Source organism: Diadema antillarum, unplaced genomic scaffold (genome assembly GCF_040938485.1).
Source record: "Diadema antillarum isolate AM-2024a unplaced genomic scaffold, OU_Dant_1.0 seq00001761_RagTag, whole genome shotgun sequence".
NCBI classification, from domain to species: Eukaryota; Metazoa; Echinodermata; class Echinoidea; order Diadematoida; family Diadematidae; genus Diadema; species Diadema antillarum.
Window position 1 is genome coordinate 345,654 of NW_027272443.1, and position 16,435 is coordinate 362,088.

The 16,435-nt window shown below is 37.1% G+C and overlaps 1 protein-coding gene across 1 annotated transcript in view; it reads left to right on the forward strand.

The window, feature by feature from the left end:
- LOC139712133 (potassium channel subfamily T member 2-like) overlaps positions 1-16,090 on the forward strand; it is a 276,426-nt gene extending 260,336 nt beyond the window's left edge. The window contains exons 14-29 of the mRNA XM_071623967.1: positions 2,043-2,151; positions 3,323-3,431; positions 4,439-4,588; positions 5,154-5,419; positions 5,774-5,908; positions 6,330-6,642; positions 7,897-8,002; positions 8,877-9,049; positions 10,093-10,164; positions 10,513-10,647; positions 11,034-11,145; positions 11,951-12,136; positions 12,871-12,999; positions 13,784-13,904; positions 14,695-14,782; positions 15,949-16,090. Of these exons, the coding sequence (XP_071480068.1) occupies positions 2,043-2,151; positions 3,323-3,431; positions 4,439-4,588; positions 5,154-5,419; positions 5,774-5,908; positions 6,330-6,642; positions 7,897-8,002; positions 8,877-9,049; positions 10,093-10,164; positions 10,513-10,647; positions 11,034-11,145; positions 11,951-12,136; positions 12,871-12,999; positions 13,784-13,904; positions 14,695-14,782; positions 15,949-16,090 (2,346 nt within the window). The remainder of the gene's footprint in view (positions 1-2,042; positions 2,152-3,322; positions 3,432-4,438; positions 4,589-5,153; positions 5,420-5,773; positions 5,909-6,329; positions 6,643-7,896; positions 8,003-8,876; positions 9,050-10,092; positions 10,165-10,512; positions 10,648-11,033; positions 11,146-11,950; positions 12,137-12,870; positions 13,000-13,783; positions 13,905-14,694; positions 14,783-15,948) is intronic.
- The last annotated feature ends 345 nt before the right edge of the window (positions 16,091-16,435 follow it).

The window sequence follows — 16,435 nt, forward strand, 5'->3', positions numbered from 1 at the left end:
TGCCATATATTTTGTGAGTCTAATTTTTCAGTAATCAGGACTTCACAACAATGTCAAGAGTGGTTAAATTTGTGATCCTGGAGTGCAGTAATAAACAGAGAAATGCATGTGTGCATATCACATTCATGTCGGGATTAGAGTTAGTAATTTTTCTTGCTAAATTTGCAAATAGCCCTCGACCTTGGGAAATTTGTGCAAATAACAATTTTGAGAAATTTATTGCTTGGAATGTACAGGATTTTGTTTATGTGTTAAGATCATATCTGCCCAATACAGGTTGCGAGGTATGACATACGAGTCTTTCATTTTATCTCCAAGTTTGACATTAAGTGGTTTATTGCCTCCAAGGTTTCATGTCCAATACATCTATGATATGTTACACCAGTATCCAGTGAGCAGTCAGTTTTAAAAAAAAGTAATAATATTGAAAGAGTATACAAGCTCAAAATTTCAATATGACTGTTCTGTGAAAATTCTGAAATCTCTTACAGAGAGATAAACACATTATATCATAAGGAAAAAAAATCATAACTCAGTAATTGAAGCCTGAATTATCTGTAGCAAAATGTTGTTTTCTCTCATATTATGAATTCAAGAATGACTCACATGAGAAATAGATGGAAGTGAAGGAGCATGAGAAAAAAAAATAGCATCAACCTTACTCTTTCACAAGCTTGTTGTGTAGAGTAAAATAATGTACAACAAACAATTTATAAAGCAGTGTGTATGGTTTAACTCAGATTGCTAAGAGTTGACAGTCTATGTACAGTAAACACATGGTGATTCATGAATGACACCCATTTGGTCTACAGTTTGCACCAAAACATCTGGGACATTGAGTTTGATGTACAGCTGTATGTCTACCAAATTACCTTGAAGAAGTTTCGACCTACAGTACATGCTACAAGTCATATTTCAGAAGAATGACTTAATGAGACCTTTTTGAAAAAGCACCTAGAGAAGATGTATATTGAAATATACCTGATATACCCTGATACCATGATCTGATTCACTTATCATTTTTAATTATTTTGAATAATATACAATAGCTTTGAAACATTTTTGCATATTTGTCAAGTTTTCTGCTAGAATATTATGCCTAACATTGAATTTACATTTCATAAAATGGCATACACTCAGACCTTGCCATGGGCAGTTACAATTGTATCTTACAATAAGACTCTTTGGTTTACCTATTGAAAAGGGGATAAAATGAGTGTTCTTTTGTCAGGATTTTTGACAAGACCCATGTCCAAGCTGTGGTTTATGATTAAGGTTACCTTCTGATTTGAGACTGGAATACTATGAAGTCTATTAAACAATGGAATATAGGGAAATATGCCGTTTATGTGTATGTGTGCATACTTTATATGAAGAGTTGAAATGGAAAAGCCAATACGTCCATTTTTTAAATTATTTGAGATATAAAGAATTACATCTGCTGAAAAACAGAGAAAATAATTGAAATATATGTGATGATGTAAGGTGAGAAAACATTAGATATAAAACATAGTTTTGGAAGTAATATTATTTGGTGCTGTATTGTGGATGAACCACAATGTAGTTACATGATTTTTGAGTATGTTAAAAGCAACCTTCCACTTATACCCCAAGTATTATTTTTTCCCAGTCCTCCCTCCCTTTTTTTCCAACTGTATTGCATCATGTGTATACTAGTAAGAACAGTGGGAACTAAACTATATTACCGGCATGCTTGGTGTCACCTTCACCATTTGATTTCATTTCAGTTATGGCTTTTGCTAGTGCTGTGAATAAACTTTAGTTTAAATATCTATTTGTGTCTTTTTTATAAACATATGAGTTGATGCATGCAGATGCCTTGCTTTAGTTTTGTCAATTTAGAACAGAGAATTTCTACTTTTTACAAAATTTGGTTACCTAACAAAACCAAGTCATTCATGACAGTGATGATGCTAGTAATGAAGTTGTTGATTATTGTAGAGCATTTGGTTTATTAGCTGTTGAAAATGTTCTGACCGTTGACCCAAACCTTATGTCATTATGATGTCATATCCTCTCAGGACCAGCAGACCATCCTGAGGACATGGGCAGTAAAGGACTTTGCCCCCAGCGTCCCTCTCTACATCCAGATCTTGAAGCCGGACAACCGATTTCACGTCCAATTTGCAGGTAGAAGACTCATTCCAAAGCATTCTCCATGAATTTTCCTTGCTTTGTAAATACATTTGTAACTTAGAAGGCTGGTTTTCTGCATTCCATGTTGTTACACATTCTTTGGGTATGATTTAGCTGTGTGAATTACCAATGTCGATTTTGATGACCACCCATACATAGCTCCATTTAAAACCTACATCCAGCTACATTGTAGGAGAACAGGAGGGGGGGGGGGTACAACTTGTTACTTTTCAAGAAATTTCTGTTATGTTTCTGTGTACCATGCCAATTTCTGCACGTGAGGAAAGTCTGTTCAAATTCATGTAGATGCAATGAATATGATATAGATTCATTGCTCCCTATAAAATTTGTATCCATCAAATTTCTTCAGGATTTACATGGCTTCTTGAAACCTATTGTGTAGCCAAACATGACAAAAAAATTTCAAACTACTTATTAAAGGAAAACTGACTTTAGGTAGGAAGGTCTCAAGATTTATCAATCTTATCTTAAAGAATATCATTATGTGTGCGTTGCCATGATAGTGCTTTTCATACAATTGTTATCATTATCGCTATCACTGTCACTGTAACTTTAACTACCACTAATTCTATTAACTAATCTTACAATTACCAATGCTACAGATTAGTAACTCTAGCACTTCAATTGTATTGACCCCTACTACTAATTTCATCACTGCTACTACTTGTTCTACAACTATGTTACCCAGCTTAGAAATAGTAATTACTGCAGTTCTTCCAACAACTATAAGCATCACAACAGTCAGTATTTTGATCAGGCTGACATCTTCATCAGTGTTTACAGCTATGATTGTCCCGTGTTCATTTTGATTTGGCACGTTCAGGGGCTCATAATGTTTAGATTCATGGAGTTGTGAGCAAGTCTTGTTCCCATGGTTACAAAGAGAATGGAGAAAGAATGATGAGGAGCTGGAGGCATATCATGACAATTACCCCCTGGCTAAGTACTGGTTTAATAGTGTGAAATGGTTAAAGTAAAGATTAGGGTTAGGTTAGGGTTAGAGTCTGGGTTAGGGTTAGGATTAGGTTTAGGAGTAGGATAAGGATTAGGATCAGGGGAAGGGTCTAGGGTAATTGCACAGAGGGTACACTAATTGCCCTAGACCCACTGGAATTTATTGCTTGACATATTTGCCTGCTTTTAGATCATGTGGTCTGTGAGGACCAATTCAAGTACGCCCTGCTGGCCAACAACTGTCTGTGCCCTGGTACATCCACCTTTGTTACCCTGCTCATCCATACATCCAGAGGAGTGTAAGTAGAAGTACATGGCTAGAAGTGAGAACATTGCTCTTGGCTATGAATATGCATGTTGTCAGGTACTTATGAATATTCATAAATACCATTTCTGGCTTGGATAGAGGGAAGCTCCTTGCCAAACTGGGATATATATAGAGAGAAGTTACATAATCATGAATTAGTAGGAATGCGTGTTGTTATAATTCTCTCGTTGTCATTTATCCCATTCTTCCCTAATCCACTCACAGCCTCTACATCTATTCAATAATCCTTGAAAATATTTCTTGGGCTTTATTTGATTATCTATGAATATCTACCTCCCTCAACTGCTAAATCTCTTTTAGCTATCTTAATAGATTAACTAATCTGATCCTGAACTTTAGCATTCATGTGATGTTTGGACTTTTGCAAGAGTGTATTTCATTCATCCTGCTAAATTTTTTGTTCACTTCTCATGTGGGTTGTAATATGGGGCAGGACTTATGAAATTTAAAAGTCTCATAAAACAAAATGGTAGGTTATGTATATTCACTTTGTAATCAAAATAACTCAAAGCTTTGTGATGACATAAACTGACCACTGTCCTGATGATGAGTAGATATCATAACAATTATAATCACAGCCTACAATGTATAAGTCATTTGAAAGTGATTCTGTTTACCCATTGAGGAAGATCGAGTCCCAAGTATACTTGGGCAGGGGTCTTTGGGAAATGCATGTTGTAGCAGAATTAGCCTGTCCTCAATGGATGAAAGACATCAGTAGCACCAGGATAGTAAAATTCAAAATTTTCTATTCTATTCGTCAATTTTGAGCCCATTTCCTGTGGGAATCTGAGGGAATCTATACAAAGTTTGTTTGGATTTTAGGATCTCTTGGGGTAAGGTTGATAAATCAAATATGTTAAATCAATTGTCTGTGATTAAAAAGAAATGATGCATAATTGTCTTTCATCCCCCCCCCCCCCAAAAGGGGTCAGCTTTGAACCTGTCACTTTCATCCATGTTTTGTGTCCTCATCAGAGAGGGGTGTGATGCCTCTTCTCAGTGGCAGAGAAGCTACGGCCGTTGCTCCGGCAACGAAGTTTATCACATTGTCCTCGGCAACAGCAAGTTTTTCAGTGAATACGAAGGGAAGAGCTTCACGTATGCATCCTTTCATGCTCATAAAAAGTAAGTATCTGTTGTGCCAGAGGTTATTAAAATTTGTTAATGGTATGTAACTGTATGATTATAAACTTTTGTTAAAGCCATCGTAGTGAGTACTCTAGAGACCACTCCTTTTTTACTTATACACCTGTATATCTCACTGTATGTGATAGGCATGATTTGACAGATAAAACTCAGATCATGGTAAAGCTGGATTGTTTTCAAATTGACAATCTTTTGCAAGACAAACAGAACATAAGTATATTGCTACTGCTGTTTCTTGACGAGTCATTCATCGATGCTAATTTCCCTATTTTGCTTACTTTTGAGATATCCTCTATACAGTTGTAAATATGGGGATCTCCTTCTTTTCTAGTTGTTTCTCTTCATGTTTCTGAGCTATACACTATCGAGACATCTCAAATCTCCTGTTTATATAAAACATTATGGTACATGTATATCTGAATACGCACTTTCTGTGTCTTCCTGTGTCTTAGATATTAGCAATGGATTTGAACTCAGTAAGTTGGAAACAGCTGCATAAAAACTGCTGGAGAATTGTACTACCTTTTGATTGGTTGCACTTTAGATATGGCGTGTCCCTGGTGGGTATCAAGAAGAGTGATGAGACAGCCAGGATCCAGCTGAACCCGGGACCGAGGCACATCATGCGTGCCTCCGACACCTGCTACTACATGAACATCACGGCGGAGGAGAACTCCTCCTTCATCCTCCGTCACCCTAACAACGAGGAGAAGGACAGCAAGGAGAGCAAGATGGACAAGTCGCCCAGCTACGTCTACGACAGCAACGGCACCGGCACGTCCCGCGTGGAGAGCGCCATCGCGAGTGTTGGTATGCATTAAATTGCAATGATGATAAAGAAAATCTGCACAGTAATGATCCACAATTTGTTGCGATGATAAGGATGGTAATAATAAAGATGATGATGATGAAAATAATGGAGATAATGTTGGTGAGGTTAATGATGTCTGTGTAGTGGTAGTAGATGTAGCAGCACTGACCAGTAGGTACAATGTAACTAGTAGTAGTAGTAGTAGTAGTAGTAGTAGCAGTAGGTAGAGGTAGTAGTCGGAGGAGTAGGAGTACAGTGTCGTGGCATCCTTGTTAACAAAACCAACATATTTGCATATGTGACATCTATATGCACTCGGTTGATTGTGTTTTTAAATCTAACCATCATGATAGGGTCGATGGCCTTGGAGCTGCACCATTTTGGCAGCACGCGGTCCAGCACTGGGGGGCAAACGTCCCCTTCTCCCGGGGGCTCAGCGCTGGAAGCAAGATCCAAGGAGGAGCCTCCCCTTGGGAGGAGTGCAGCCAGTAAGTCATTGGTGTCCCCAGATGATGTCATAACTATGATTTGTTACCATGGTTACACGTTTCCAGGTAGCTGGGCTCTATCACGCAGTTTAGAAAATACATTCACTTTTTTTTTTGACAAGATACATTTTCCACAGAGATTGTGCTTTATAGGAGCCATGAAGCCTTGAAATGTTTTCCTTGACTTTCACATTAATTTCACTTTTACAACGTTACATGATTTAATATACATCTCAAGTTTTGTTTTTTCTGATTGACTATTCAAATATACTAAATGGTTATACTGCTGCCTTTTACAATCTAGCAAAAATAAAATAAAACTTTAAAACACATCCTCATCGTATGTCTTCATGATACAAGCAGAGGTTTGGTAAATGAAACTTCCAAGTAATTGTCATTATTATATCTCTCTTTCTTGCAGCGGGCCTTAGAGTTGACATCCCTCCAAGGAGCTCCATGGATCAGGCCATGGATCGCAACCATCTCATGCCCCCCGGTGGGGACGACTCCGGCGGGGGCGGGTGCGTGGGCTTTCACATCGGGCCGCCCACAGATGTCGGGGAACCAGCCCCGCCCAGGGGGAGGGAGGGGCGTCGGCCATCTATCATGCCGGTCCTGGAGATGATGTCATCCGATCCCGAGGATGACCAAGTGAGGGACGAAAGGCCGCTCCAGGCGCAGAAGCAGGTTGCCATAGAAACAGAAGACGTTTCAGTTTGGGATGAGGAGGATCCGTAAGTATATAGTTGCTTGAATACATGATATCATATGTAATCAAGTAAATAAGGGATTGTCTCTCTGGGATATTTAAGCTTTCTTAAAAAAAACATGGTTTGTATCTGTACACTATTCATGATTAACTTAAAGTAAATGTTCAGCATTTCAATCCATCCCTCTTGTGAGATATATGCCCAAACTACTTTAAAATAGCAAAAGTGACACCTACAAATAAGGAAGACAACCAACATGATAACTAATAACCAATTAATATAAATTCTTCAAAATATGCCAAAAGCCTTTGAAATAGTAATCTGTAATAGTCTATATGATTCAAATTTAAAGGTTTGAAAAAAAAGTTACCCAATCCAAATAATTTTTATGAACTTTTTTTTCATAGCTGAGACCAAACATCATTACCATTAACCATCATAAATCCTATTGTTTTTGTTTTCCTGGTACTTGACAACAAAAATGTGCTATAGGAAATAAAATTCACTTGGATGAATATAAATGCCTTTAATGAATATATGTGACCGTGCATCACAAAACGAACAAAAAGTTGCACCCCTTGATTTTACATGAGAACTCAAAAAAAGGTGAAATTGTATTTTCTGAAAGAGCTATCCTTCTTCAACGTTATTCTTAAGTTTGGGATCACAACATGAATGGGAATATGTGTTTTGAGCAGTTTTTCTACAACCCTTTTTGGGGGGAGAGTAGAATGATCAGCTATGTCTTAGAGGCCCCCTTTCATTTCTTGAAATCCTTTGCATACTCTTCACTTTCAAGTCTAATAACTTTAAAAAGGATAATGCTACTGCTTTGAAAGTTGGCATTAATTATGGACAGAATGTGTGAATCAAGCATGCTTAATTTCAGCTTAATCTGGTAATCCCTTCATCGTTGTTGCTCCGGTTGTTTACATCCTGTGTTTTGTCCCTCTCATCACACAGCTAGCACGGCTTGATAAAAGATTAAGCACTTGAATAGACCCTGTACTTCAGAGCCTTTTTTCTCAGTTCACACTTTTCCACATCATGTGCTTTCTTTGCAGTATTTAGATAGGTTAGTGAAGTCCATTTGAATTGAGTTATACATCATTTTAAAGCTTAGAGTGTGCTCTTTCAGAATCTGCCCTTAACTAAAAATCCATGTTCGGCGACTTTTCGTTGGTTTTGTGATGCAGGGTCACATATGTATAATACTTGATTGGGAGAAAATGGAATGTAAAAGAAAATTCTCAATCACCTAATTTAATTTTTCTCCAGCTGGACCAAAGGACCACCTCCCCTCATCCCATTCATTGGATACCAACCTGGAAATTGTCATCTCCTCTCTAAGCCAAAAGGAATGTGCTGTCTGGAGTTAGATCAGGTAAACATCATCCGTTCTGTGTCCTGTATTGACTGAAAAAAACCCCAACTAAACCACCAACTGAGATTAAAGTACTGTTGATAGAGTAATGAACACCGATTTAGTTCTTGGGTATCCATCCACTGTGGTCAAACTTTGTCTTGACTTTAATCTGTAATTTGCAGGTTAAAGTGAAATCACTGATGCATCATAATGTCGTCTGTTTAGCCAGGGCTCCACACTAACTTTTTTGTTAGGTGGCCCGATAGGGCCACCAAAATCCTAAATTTCAAATTTTTGGTGGCCCATGAGAAAATTTGGTGGCCCCCCAAAAAACAATAAAAAACATTTAATGTCCTGTTTTTTTCAATGAGTCAAATATTTAAGTTTTATCATAGTAAGAAATGGAAGTTGGACATAAACTCATAAATAAACCTCAACAAACTCGCAACACTCTCTCTTAGGCACTCATTTAGTCCTTTTCATCCATCCTCTTAACAAATTTAACTGCTAATATCCGGCGCCAAAAAAAAATACGAATTTATTGACATACTTTTCAAAAAAAATTTGGTGGCCCGCCTTGGGCCACCAAAATTACCCTTTTTTGAAATTTGGTGGCCCGACTTTCATTTTTGGCCTCGGGCCACCGGGCCACCGTTAGTGTCGAGCCCTGGTTTAGCCCTGTTCTTCTAATGTGTGTCTTTGAATTTGTTTCTTCTCTTTTTTCCATGCATGAAATTATTATTTCACAATATTTTTCTGCAGATAATCTCATTACAGATGCCTATATATTTGTGAATCAGAATGGCAACAACGTCCTGTGTCACACTATGTGCCATTTTCCAGTGTTCTGCTCAACCTGTTCATTTTTATTTCTGGACTCCCCCTTTTGTAGCCTTGTGAACACTCCAGCTGGCGACATGCGGCGGAGTACAACTGGCCCAATAACTGCATCATCCTTGCTGTGGAGTATGCAGCCATGAGCATGGTGGACTTTATCGTACCTCTCCGGGCCCACTGGAGGCCAAAGCACACTCTGAAGCCTATAGTCATCCTTGTAGAGAAGAGGTACATGCTGATCCTCCCTGCTCTTTATCATATATTCAAAAGCTTGGAAGTGCTAACTCCATTTTCCAGAATATCATGCAAGTGTGTGTATACGTGGGTGGAGGAGGGGGATGAAGACATGTTGAGAATGAAATGTATATCTTGATCGCAATTATCTCCTGATTCTACAGGAACATCCAAAGAGAGTTTAAAATTGTTCTACTTATATGACTAAGATGAATTGTTTAACTCTTTATGTGCCATGGTGGAAACCCCCTGTGTGCCACGTTATTCTTAGACACGAAGGTAGTCATGCTATGAGAAAGAATTCGGTTTTTCCGATTTGCATAACTTCTACAAATTTCTGTTAAGGTGGACACAATAGTGAGCAAAGTTAAAGAGGAATGCCAAACTTTGCTTCGATATAAATTGTATGACAAATCTATTTTCAATTTTTCTTTTGAATGACCAGTTGCTACATTACTGTAAAGGCATGACTTTTGCACATAAAACCGTAACAGACACTCAGAATGCACACGCAAATCATGTTGGAAACACCGCTTGATAGTCAATCACCACATAGAATGCAAGCCGTATGTGAGAGAAACAAAAGCGCGAGAAACGCTTTGATTGTACCGCGGGATTAGCGATTTATTGATCGGTTTAAGCGGCTTTGTTTGTTGAGCAGAATATGCGAAGTTGGCACGCCGTCGACTGAGTCGGATGTGCGAACGTGGCACATAAAGAGTTAATAGACTGAACCAATCTGGCAGCACATGCATGCACCATCACTGGGGCATCCCCTGTGCGCAGGTGTATAGTAAATGCATGATAAACATTGATTCTAATGTGGTACCACAATGGATTGGTCTCTTGGGTCACATTCACTTTTCTCTTCTATCAGTAATGATGGAAATTAAGAATGATTTCAATGGAAATCAATTTAAGCAATGCTAAGAGATGATGTCATGACTTGTGAAACCACTTGAGTTTCACAGCTTTTTGAAAATGAGCTTGCAAGTTTAATATTCTTCACTTTTTCCACTGTATTTCTCTTTGAGCAGACCAGACACCTGTTTCCTTGAGTGCATTGCAGCTTTCCCCATGGTGTACTACATGATTGGAAACATAGATGTGTAAGAATTTCTCAACGTCTCTTTATATTTTTAAATCCTTTTGCCAACTTTCAACAATTTATTGAATAATAATGAATAAAAAAATAAATATGTGTATTAATAAATATAAAAATATTAAAGTATATAAATGTGTAAATATGTAAATATATAAATATGTAAATACATAAAAATCTACAAATATATACATAAACACACAAATATATAAATATGTAAAGATATAAATATATAAGTATATAGATATATGAATATAATATGAATATTTCCATGTAAACATGTGGATATATGAATATATGCACTCAATGTATTTAATATACTCCTTTTCTTCACTGTATGTCCTTGCACCACCAGGTTGGATGACATCCTTCGAGCCGGTATCCTCCAATCAGACACAGTAGTAGTGGTGGACAAGGAGTCCTCCAAGCTAGCGGAGGAAGACTACATGGCTGATGCAAACCAAATAGTTGCAGCACAGTATTTGTTCAAGTGAGCTCCCCTGTCTTTACCAGTGTAGTCCCAAAATGTCTTCATAATACTGATTTGAGATTTCAGAACATGGCGAAAAGAGAAGGCATATATGTTCAACATTTGGATATTACTGTGAAATTATGGGAAACTGATTTGAAGACGATGGTGTGATGACGTCTATTCACAGTATATGGTAGTGTTTATGTTAGTGTATGGTAGCTGAATCCAAGGTAATTATTGTTTCATCATGTCTTTATGTAATATAAATCACAAGCTTGTGAATAATCACTGTTCTTTATTGTCTTTTACTATGCAAATGTATTTCTTTCATTACCTCGTAATATACAGCTTAAATAGATAGATATATAAATCTTTTTTTTTCTTGTTTCCTCTGCTCCTTGTAGGTTGTTCCCACACATTAGTATCATCACCGAGCTCACTCATCCGTCCAACATGAGGTTCATGCAGTTCAGAGCCAAGGATTTCTATGCACTCAAAATGGCTGAAAAACAGAAGGTATGCTCTCAAAAAAGAAAAAGAATATTTTCCATTACTAGAATGTGTGTTTTGGTACTTCTTTCTGTGGTATTCATTAATTAATGACTTTAATTGTTTTTCTTTAATAAATTCTAAAGCAATTCTTGACACATACATGATAATTTACTGTAAAAAAAAGTGTATGATTACCAGTCTTTGTTCCTTTTTTTGTGTCTTTATTTACATTTGTATTTTAAATGAACTCATTCATTAATTCATTGATCAACTGACTGGGTATTTGTTTTATATTACTGAATTTGATCACCAATTTAACTGTTCAGTCAATCATGCAAATCATTCACACCATCAAACCTGATGTTCTGGGGGATTTTCTTTCTGAAGAGCTGCAGCATAGAGCAATTAATCAATATAATTGTTCAGAAATTATGTTCTAATAACTAAGTCATGAATACCATACATGTATATGCATGACATTTTGGTAATGTTTAAATAAGATAGACATACATTGCTGCAATGATGCTACTTCATTCTGTTCCTTTTTAACAAATGTCTGTCACTTCACAGTATGAGTAGCTATTCAAAATAGATTTGAAGTTGAGTGTTTAAATTGCACTGAGGTGTACTTAACCATATCAAATCGCTTAACACAAGAAACAAGTCAGATATTTTCATAGCATGTTAAATTACAGCAAAATTTGGTTGAGAAATATTTCTTTGAAATGCAGGTACCAAATTGATTTTGTAGCAGTGATCAAGCTGACATTTTCTTTGATATGCGCCTAGTTTTTTTAACCCCCCTCTTGGTTCTTGTGTCATTCCACAGAAAGAAAAGGAGAAAGGCTCCAACATCTCCTACATGTTCCGGCTTCCGTTCTCAGCAGGCAACGTCTTCAGTGCCAGTATGTTGGACACGCTACTCTACCAGTCCTACGTCAAGGACTACATGATTAGCTTCACCAGGCAGCTGCTGGGCCTGGACCAGGCACCGGGGTCAGGATATCTCTGTGAGGTATGTAGTTGAATTTAGACTAGCTGTGTGGGAAAGTAAGTCCATTGGGGCTTTTTGAGCAAGTCCATTATGCTGGCCCGAATTGTTATATGGCTGTATGGTCTATCACATAACTTTTGAGAAGTATACCTTTTAGGGTTGTTTTGTGAATCAAGTCCTTCAAGGTACTTGTAGATGTGTTTCTCTGTGTTTTATCGTGGAAAGGGTCTGCTGATGGGCTACTTATTTCTGTATAGGGCTGTGAAGCAAGCTATGTGAATTAGACTCCAGTTTTGATTTAGTGATTGGGATTGTTGGGCTAGTTGTATAGGGTAAGTCTTATTGGTATAGTCTTATGAAGTAGGTCTACAATGTAATTCACTACTTATGTTTAGTTAGGTGATTACCTCTTGATTGTTTTGAGAGGTGTATCAAATAGGTTCACTTTAATAGCTAGTTGAGTGAGATAGTGGGCACTTGTTTTGTGAAGATATGTCATAATTCATGCAAGGCATGGTTTAACCCTAGTCATTCGTGTGAGGAAGGCCTTTTAGGCTCTTTGTGTGAGTTGTGTCTGTTGAGCTGTTTGTATGAGGTAGACCTATGAGTTGCTGCTTTAATGAGATCTACCAGAATGCCTACATGAGGTATATCTATTTGGTGCAGTCAAAAATAGTTACAATGAATGCAAATCCTTCTACCTGTCATCTCTCCATTCACTCCTCTTTCAATCATTCTGTCTGTCCATCCTACAGCTGAGGATAACCCAAGAGGACATGTGGATTAGGACCTATGGCAGACTCTACCAGAAGCTCTGTTCTACCACCCATGAAATCCCTATTGGTCTCTACAAGACCCACACACACTCGGACAACAAGTCAGAGGTATGATCACAAAGTTTAAGACCTTATGTATTGAAGTTGTATTGTTAATTGTACTCAGTTTAGTGTATTCTCCAAACATTGTACCCTATCTATCATGAATAAACACATAATGCTGTTGCAGTCATGTGAAACATCTTCAACTGCATGATCAAACATATTTCTGTAAGCTGGTCTATTGGATTAGTGGGTGAGGCTCATGATAATGAGGCCCTTTTCACTTTTCTTTACACTCAGTGAAATGTGTAGACGAATGAAATAGATATACATTGTAGATGAATAAAAATTTTCATGTCATTATCTTTGTGTTATAATGAAAACCTGATTCTAGTATGTTAAGATTTATTGCAAGTTAAGCAAGGAAGATAAACTCATTAATGTACAAAGCAAACATTTAAAAACATATCATTAAGAACAAGTTTTGACTACTGTAAAAGTGGATTTTTTTGCGTGACTAATTTTTCGCGCTTGGCCGGGTAAGAAGAGTTTCGCGTGTTTTTAAATCCGTGGAATCAAGACATCACGCACAGGACCGTATGGCAAGCAAAAATGTTCGTGTGCTTTTATTTTCGCTCTAGTTTCTGGTTGCCGAAATGCGCGAAAATTTCAAAACCGCGAAAATTTCCACTTTTACAGTACCTGTCGTGTTGTAATATTAACCAGTTGTTGTAGGGTGGAGTGAGGTCAGAGGCATAGACATGAAGCCCAAGTATCCTAATTGCCTTTTTATCCTGTCTCTGTTTGTCTGTCTGTCTGTCTATATGTCTGTGATTGTCTGTCTGTTTAGTTGTCAGTGACGATAGAGGACGATGACAGCTCTTCTTCCGGCCAATCAGAGGAGAGGAAAGAGATCGCCCACCTTGTCAGGCAGAAGATGAAGAAGCTGGAAATTCCTCCTGAGGAATATGGTAGGAAAAATGATGATAAGAATATAAATTCTAATGTAAAATACATTCCAATTTTCATGTTTACAGCTTCTGTTCAGTGGAAATGAAATATCATTTAATTTCTACTGAAATGAAGCTGTGAACATGAAAATGGGGAAACTTAATGCAGTATTTATGTACATATCACCCAAAACTGCAGGTTCTGCTGCCAACATTGGTGAGTGTTGGCACTGAGATTTGAAAATTTTCAGAAATGTTGGCATGTAATTTTTTTTTCTGTATTTAGCTTTTTATAGGGGCAAGAGGTACTGTAGAGAGAGGTGGTTGAATTTTACTTCCTTGCATGTAGAAATCTTGTGTAATGCAAAGAACAATATAGCATCATTTTACTCTATCAAACATATGTATCATATTTCTATCCCAGTCAAGTCATGGAGGTAGATGAATATGTTTTCTCTCCAGTGACAATATGTTAATGATAAGAATTTTTTTCATAATAATGAATTTGCTCCTCCACCAAATGTAGATGTGTTTTGAAAACAAGAGGGAGTACTCACATACAGTATAGTAGCTTTTCCTTTTATCTACAGTCCTTGAAACATAGTGTATTGAGCCATAGCTTTATTATACATCAGAAAACTAGGGATGTTGCTTGTAGCCTTTTGATTTTTGTTTTAATTCTGGTAAAAAAAAAGTGATAAATATTTTATTAAGGTATTGTGGACTGTGAAGGAATTGTTATGTCAATCTGTGTGCCTCACAGTGTATATTTCTTCTTTTTATTTTCTCTGATTCATTTTTGAATTTACAGACAGTGAAGTGAGTGAGAAGAGGAACAAGATCTCCTATGTCTTGATCAACCCAAGCTTTGAGACAAAACTGGAGGTTGATGATGTCATGTAAGTGTTGGTCCCTGCCAGAGTCATGTTTATTTATTTATTTATTTATTTATTGTTTATTTATTTATGTATTTATTTATGTATTTATCTATGTATTTATTTATTTGTTTATTTATTTATTTACTTATTTATTTATTAATTTATTCATTTATTCATTCATTTATCTATCTATTTATTTACTCATTTATTCATTCATTTATTTATTTATGTATTCAGTTTTCTTTTAGCAGGGTAGCCCTTTCAGCTCACTCAGAACTGCTCTGCCAAGGGGCCCTGCATCACGTACATAACACAAATTGAGTAAAAAACACATTAAGTTACAAACACGATAACAAAGAGGAAACATAAAACACTAGATTATATAAGTCCATATAGAGCGTACATGAAAAAAGGGTTGAACACAAGCTAATGAAACAAAAAAAAAATAAATAAAAAGAATAATATTCTGGTCTCCTATTAGTGTATCCAGTTTCAATATCACAGTCTGAACCTGTTTGATGATAATTGCATTTGTATGCATGTGCATGCTTATGTGCATTTTAATGTTTTTTTGTTTTGTGTGTGTGTGTGGGGGGGGGGGGGGAATTCCATAGACATACTGCAGGCGTAATCCATGACTGAAAAAGTTCTATTAACATTCAAGTACCATTTAAAACTTTAATACATGTATGAAGGTAACAGTTTTGCTGCAGTGATTTGTAGAATAACACATTGCCATGTGATTTGGCTAGTATAAAATCACACAGCAGCGTTTTGATTATTATTTTGACTAGATGGGTAAACTCAATCAAAATTCCCTTTTGAATATATCTAATAGTTCTGTGACATTTATTTTTTTTACACAGATTTATCACCATGAATAAAACATCCACAAAACACACAAACTTGCTTGAAAACAGTGCATTTGTTACACTTATTCTGGAGAGATTTGAGGACATAGGAGATTGCACGTACTTTTTTTTTAAGTGGATGAGAAATGAATAGATGGCACATAATAAAAGAAAGAGTAGCAGTGAAGATGTAACTCTCAGAAAAGATACAGTCATTTGTTGCAGAAGTGTACATTTTGTTTCATGTTCTAAATATATCAATTTGAGATTCAATTGAAATGATGAGGGTTTGTATTTGTGAATTTCATCTTTTGTTTGTTTGTTTTTTCCCCCTAGATTCATAATCCGGCCAGCTGGGGGACCCAAGACACCTTCACCTATGCCACCGAGGCGAAAGTTTAGCAGTCGGAGGGTTAAGCCGAGGAACACCGAGCCCAAGCCAGACCCACAGGGGCCCAACGTGGATACCAAGCTGTAAAGCCCTTTTCTGCTGTTGACGATAGCAGATGAAACCATGAAGTGGCTTAGCTTATCATCCTTGTGCTTTTATAAGTGTCAGGAGTTGGATGCAACAACCCTGACATCTCAGTTAATTGCTCCCGTGTGATGTTGCACAGGCCACAAGGTGCTTTTTTGCCATCAGCTGGGCAACAGACTCACAAAACAGGGTGGTGCAGACGCGGCATTTATTATGACATCACAGCCAACCAAGATGAGTCGTGGGACCAAGAAATGATGCAGAGAATGGACAGCATCAGTTTTACTGGTGTTGCTAGGCAACACTGAGATGTTGGATGAGAGGTATAGTCACATATCCTGCTAA